Source organism: Teleopsis dalmanni, chromosome 1, assembly GCF_002237135.1.
Source record: "Teleopsis dalmanni isolate 2A chromosome 1, ASM223713v2, whole genome shotgun sequence".
NCBI lineage: Eukaryota > Metazoa > Arthropoda > Insecta > Diptera > Diopsidae > Teleopsis > Teleopsis dalmanni.
This window is the reverse complement of record NC_051846.1, coordinates 171,879,159-171,886,236: the sequence shown is the minus strand read 5'-3', so window position 1 is coordinate 171,886,236 and position 7,078 is coordinate 171,879,159. Positions and strand designations below refer to the sequence as shown.

The 7,078-nt window shown below is 26.1% G+C and overlaps 1 protein-coding gene across 1 annotated transcript in view; it reads right to left on the bottom strand.

Moving 5' to 3' along the window:
- Nucleotides 1-5,633: 5,633 nt before the first annotated feature.
- LOC119666710 (centrosomal protein of 162 kDa-like) overlaps nt 5,634-7,078 on the bottom strand; it is a 10,306-nt gene continuing 8,861 nt past the window's right edge. The window contains exon 5 of the mRNA XM_038075993.1: nt 5,634-5,695. Within this exon, the coding sequence (XP_037931921.1) occupies nt 5,634-5,695 (62 nt within the window). The remainder of the gene's footprint in view (nt 5,696-7,078) is intronic.

The window sequence follows — 7,078 nt, the reverse complement described above, 5'->3', positions numbered from 1 at the left end:
ACGAGATCTGACACTAAACACTAATGAGACATGTGCTATAGCTGGACAAGCGCTTTTATACCACATTTGGGAAAGTAATTCCCCATTTCTTGTCGTTTGGCTGTATTGTCGCCAACGTTTTACTATTTTACATTTTTTTCATTTATCTCTTCATTTTGTTGTTGCTATTGTTTATGCTACTGTGTGTGAATGTGTGCGTGCATTTGCTTATTTGTATCTACAATTCAACAATTCAACGGTACGTATAAGTAATCGTGTTATGTATCTAAATGCGGGCGAATATGCGCACACATGAGCCATACTCTGGTCAACTTCCAACACCATACATGTTTGTATGCGTTCGATCTCTTAACCAGTGCTGGCCTAAACTAATAGCTAAACCAAGAGAGCGAATATAATGACTTTAAAATATATTATATTTACATATTTAAGTTTCAGAAATGAAACGCAATATTATGCTAAACGACTAAATTATTTAAACCGACAACATTATAGCTTTAAACTTGGCTTAAGTCGCAGTACTTGCAATAGTCGGTGCAGTTGGGTAAAAGCCTCTCTTATGCTCTGCTACTATAAATGATTTGAGAGCTTTGTCGCTTTCTTTTGATGCATAAATTATTACAGATATGTTGTGTATTAAAATAGGTCCAGCAAAGTAATTGTTTGCATGAAGCTGTGACATGAATGTATAATTCTTTTCATTTCTATATAAATGAGGAAAAAATTTCAAAGCATTCAGTAGCAAATTTGAAAACTATAAAATACAATATATACTCTTAACATCATATTTTGTCCAAAAACTAAAAAGTATATTATTTGATATGACAATTTGCTATAGTATATGAATTCTTCAAAAATAACTTAAATTAAGCTATTATTTTTACAATATTATTATTTTTATAAATAATTATAAATTATAAATTACATTATCATTATATAATTATTAAACATAAATTTAAATTCATTATACAATATAAAGAATTATTTATAAATTATTATAATAAAAAAAAAAAATTTTATTATTTAGTTTTATTAACATTTTTTATTATCCAATAATAAAATTTTTTTTTTTTTATTTAATAACTGACCATTAGCCCGTGAATTAATTATTATTATAAAAAATTTTTTTGGTCATTAAAACATTAATTATTATAAATTATTATAAAATTAATTTATTAATGACATGCTTATTCAAAGAAGAATAAACAAATTCTTATAATAATTTAATAATATTGTGAAGATAATATTATATAATGACATATAAATAATTTTTATATTTTAAATTTATATATATATTATAATTATAATATTAAAATTAAAATTAATAACATTAATATTAAAAAAAATATTAATTTATTTTATTTTAGTGTATTTAAATAATTTATTGAATAAACAAGAATTATTCGGTATTTTAAGTCAAAAAATTCTTTTTTCGGAAACGGTCTCACCAGAAAACGTTCTATTAATCAAGATGTAGAAGATGTAGATGTAGACTTTTTCCAAAATTATCTTTAATTTTTTTTGGCTAAATTCATTTTATTGTGGAATTGTTATCTTTGAAAAACTATCGTAGATGCATTAATATTAAAAAAATATTATATTAATTATATAAACAATAAATAATTAAATTAACAATAAATAAATATTAAATAAACAAAAATTCTTTGGTTGTTTTAAGTCAACAAATTTTTTTTTCATGAACGCTATTATTAATTAAAATATAGACAACTTTTTCTATAATTATCCTTAATTTTCTGGCTAATATCAACATTACTTTAAAGTAGAATTCTTATATTTGATAAACTGCCGTAGATGTTTTTAAAATATTCGTTTAAAATAAATTTTATACATGAAAATAGACTTCTGAAAGTCCAAATGAAAGGTAATTTGACGGTATTATTATAGCATCTATGGTGGATACAACAAAACTTTTAAATCCAAGTCCTTTTAGTTTACTGACTTTCTACAGATAAGTATGTGTGGTCTAGCGAAGCCATGATAAAACCTAACATCTTTTCCCTTGTACAATTTCAGTCTATCTTAACATATATTTTTTTATTCAACCCGAAGAGTACTAGCAGTACAAATTCCAACCAATTTTTTGGTTAGCCATAGTTGCATTTAATAGGTGATACACGTCCATACTCAGACATAGTTGTTTATAATTAATATTTATTTTGAGAGTATCTTGCAGTTTGAAAATCAAATAATGATAAAATAAATCATCTAAATTTATTTATTTGAGTGCACTCAGTTTGTTTAATGATGCATTAAATTTTGTTTTTGATATTCAGATGTCTGAGTTGGTGAATCAGCACCTTTACTCTATTTTATCTGTGGACAGTTTTAAGTCACACTAAGAATAACTGAATACGGGGCTTTATAATATAATGGATCTGATGTCTTTGTATCTGCCTGTATTTATCAAATTTCGCTGTATTTTTAGGATCAAAAATAAATTTTGTGGAAATATTGTTATTCTTTCAATAATAATATTAACTGTTGTGAGAGGTAAAGGAGTTGAACGATCTTAGGCCACCTTCTAGCTACGAGCTTACGATAGCAATTCATTATTTTTTCCTTTCCATTACTGCCGGAAACCTGATACCCACCGTTTCTTGTATTTTATTTTTCCTTTTAACAAAACTTTTACTGTACAAAAGTAATATATAGATCTATAATGTGATAAGAACAGCTGTTACTATACGTTTCCAAACCGGTTGAACTCTATTATGTTTTAGCTGTTAAAGCTAAAATTAAAATCAAAATTTTGATCACATACTTAGTTCATGAGAAAACCAATTTTTCCTAGTAAAAAAATATGTCTTGCATGAAAAAGTAATCATCAAATATAGGTCTATTGAGGATCTCAATATATCTTTTTATAGAAAGGCTGGAATATCATTGGATTGCTTATATTTGAGAAGAATATAGCCCAATATGAAACGAAGTATACTGAATTTTATTAGTATTTTGGCAGATTTTTGGTGTTGGAATATTGTTTTTGATATAATCAATTGGTGAAATCTATTTCTTCAATTTATTTCTTTTACTTCAACAATTTTAGATTTGCATAGAAAGCTAAGTCAGAGTTTAAAAGAAATTTGCTGTAAAAACTAAGAAGATTTGTTTAACATATTTGACTAAGAGGGTTTTTAATAGTAATTTATAATTTAATTTTTTAAGTATAAAAATTAACATTATTCCAAATTTTTGCTATCAATTGTACAAGAATGCTAATAGATACAATCTCATACACGTAATTTCAACAATAAATCACCAACAGCAGGAGCTTGGTACAGATAGAATATTTTATTAAATTTCTAAAAAATTGTCTAGTTCTCAAAACTGTTAATAAAGATATTTAATTATTTTTTCATTTAATCATTTCCTTATATTCTTATAATTTACACATTATTTACTTTTCATTTTAATTTTCACAATTCGATTGAAGTGAATAATATTTTCATTTAAATATTTTTGCAAAAGCAATATTTGCTTTAACATAACTGTCCGATAAGTAAATAATAAACAATCTTAAAAATTTTTCTTCAAGTAGGCAACAGTCGTTCCTGACAGTTATTCTTTATGTATACCCACTTAAACACATTTCATCCATAAGTCATCCTCTTGAAGACACTACATATGTTAATATAATCGAAGATTTGCTTTTAAGTTCACTTAAATCTTTTAAAGTTGCTGACTAGGTGTTCAAATATTTTCCTTCACTCTAGCTATTATTTATTTGTTCTTTTCTTTTTAAATTAGCTAATCTAGTTTACGCAAATAGGTATTTTATAAAAAAATGCATTAAAATGCCTTTAACTTTATAAGAAAGATTTATTATTTTACTACGACTATGAAAATTTTTATTTACTTTTACACAATATTGTAAATATTCTATCAAAGTCATCGATAAGTTTTATGTAAACAGAAATAGTATGTGATGATTACTTGGTCTACATTCTTATAAGGCATGATTTGTTTATTGCAAAGGAATACTTTTAGTTCTTAAATATTTTTATATTTGTAATTATTATTTATATAATGTGGTTTTGTTAATCAGTTGGTTTAAGATTGGCAGGTGATTGGCCTACCGCATCCGATTCTGGTGTAAGGGCTGCCAACTGTTGCCTCCAGACTGACAGAAATTATTGTGACAGTACTCCTTATAAAGGATATGAGCGCCGCCGTAGCGTGCGGGTAGGAGTTTTTCTTCCTATGCTCCTCCTAGGAGTTAAAGGATTTAATATATATATACACCTATATTTATATAATATTATTTGTTCTTTAATATCTTTAAAACAGAAAGATTAAGTATTGTATTTTTAAAAATATTTTAAAACAATTATTAAATTATTTTAAAATCATGTTTTTAATTAATTCGATAAAAAGAAGAAACTAAAATTACTTCTATCAAGTTTTAATGTGTTTAAATTCTTTCACTATTAATTAAACAAATAAAACATAGTTTACATGCCGACTTCCTTTAACGCCGATATATATGACTGTTGTTTAGCTTCACTACTCTGGTGTAATCAGAATCCTCTTAATATTTAAATCTGCAGATATACACCTACAAAGAGCAATGACAAAGAAATTCAACTGTTTTGGATATAATCCAAACGGTGCTGTTACTAAACAAGCGCCATTTATGTTATATATGTTACGTAAAATGTATGAAATCCATGGGACCAACATTTGAGCTAATCCTACAGTAATCACTTAATCAAGATTGTCCCAGGTGAGATATCAACAGGAGACGTCTAGGAAGCAAAAAGCGTGTTATTGTCCTCAACAGAATATTATTCTTAACAATATATTTTAAATTTTAGATTATAAATTGATTTTAAGTACTTTACATTTGTATAAAAACTCTCAATATGAAATAAAAGTTTCATATTTAAGATAATATTAATAATCATTAGCAAATAAAATATTTACAGTAAATAATTCCACATAAAAAAGAAGTCCTAATAGCTTTGAAACGCCTTCCACTTTTGCTCTTCTTCTTATGTGTTATTATTACAAAAATAATTTTTTTCTTTCTCGTTTTTCTGTCTACCTATGTCCCTATGATTGATGGGAAACATTAATAGCAAATATATACAACACTTCCATAATATAATTACTTCTGTCGCGGTTAAGGTTACGATGAGGAATAAGAATCTGTATTTCACCTTCTTTGTCAGTGCCCATTTTAGAAGGTTATACCTATAGAAGATTAAAAATCTTTGGGTCTCTTTTTTTACCGACCTGTCAAGGCTGTCAACCTATAAAATTAGAGACTTTTTCAAGTGTATGGATTTCACTTCAATAGGGGAGAGTTGTGCTTTTCAACGTGGTTCTTTTGTGAATCTTCTGGTTTCATAACAGGCTATTACTTGAGTTCAATTGGACTATGGTATAAGGCCGCCATTACAACCTAACCTAAATCTTAAGCAACACTCGATTGTCGTAGACGAATAAATTCGTTGCTTGAACACCGCGGTTCTTTCTGGTCTACGTTAATTTGTGGGCCATTATATTTGAACTCAAGTAGACTTTGGTGTATATGGTCGGCACTACAGCCTATTATAAAATTTATAAGCAACACTTGACTTTAGTGTATATGGTCGGCACTACAGCCTATTCTAAATTTTATAAGCAACACTTGATTGTCGTAGGCGAGTACATGGTGGTATAGACACTTTCGCTAATAAGACGCAAAATTTGATAATTAGATCATAACAATTTGTTTGTATTATTAATTATTTATGAAAACTTACAAGAGTAGAAGAGGATTAAATAAGAAAGGTTATCAAGTTAATATTGTTGATCTGTCCATTTTTTCATTTGTGAAAAAACTTTCATTTTTGGTTGAGAGAGTCCAATTTTTAGCCCTCTTCCAAAAGTAATTCCTAAATTTACTTTTTAAAATAAAAATTTTTAAGTTTATTGTTAGGTTCTTGGGTGTTGAAAATGAAGTAGATGCAGATATATACAGCTTTTTGGGCTTCACAAGTCTATGATTATTCACAATGAAGCGTAGTTCTCGTTCACTTTAATTATTTTTGTCACTCAATGCAAAAATCTTTCTATGTTTTTCCGATTTTAATTAATCTCAAAAATTAGTATATCAATTTTCAAAGAGAGAAACGGTTGCAATATATAAAAATCTAATACATAAAGAATAATATAATATTTTTTTAATTTCGATATAAAAATATTACAAAGAAAAATTAACTTTAACCGTTTATAGATAATCTAATAATGAAGTACTTACTTACATAGTATATAATATACAACACATTAAATTTTATTTTCTATTCTTGTTAGCTCAAGCACTCATGATAAATAATTTTGCTATTAATTTAGGCTTTTTTCTTCGCATGTATCTTAGCCTTATTTATTGTATCTGCTTATGCTAATGTGGCTGTTGCTGTCGTTGTGGCTAATAAGCAACTGCTTTTATTGTATATTGGTTAGTATGTCATAATTTTTTTATTAGTTCGTTGTTTGCTTATAAAAACTAAACGCTCTTCAGATTTTATCGCTGCCAATATTTACTTTCTTCGTATTAAAAAGCTAAAGTCGATGCTAATAGGTGTTCTTTCAAAAGCTTTTAAATCTTGATAAATATTTCGTATTGCGTTTGCACAACAATTATAATCGATTTAATTTTTATGATAAATGTGTGTGTACACAGCTGAGATCTATTAAAATTGTAATTATTATTTTTTACTTTCTGTGATAATTACAATTCATAATTAACGCAAACATAACTACTTCCTCTTTAAGTATAATTATATTGAAACTTATAATGATATAAACTACATATTTTGAAAAAATATTCAATTTTTTTTTTTTGAAAATATCATTATATTACATGTGATATATTTTCAAAATAGTTATGAAACAGTAATTGAAAATATATGAATGAATTAAAAACAAATATGAAAGATACAACTTGTGACATTAAGGCATTTATATGTTTTAAAGCCTATTAAATAAAAGTTTTTAAATCAACGTGAAAATTTAAACTAAAAATAGGATTTCAATTAAAAGTTTTTTATTTTTATTTATTTTTATTTTTATT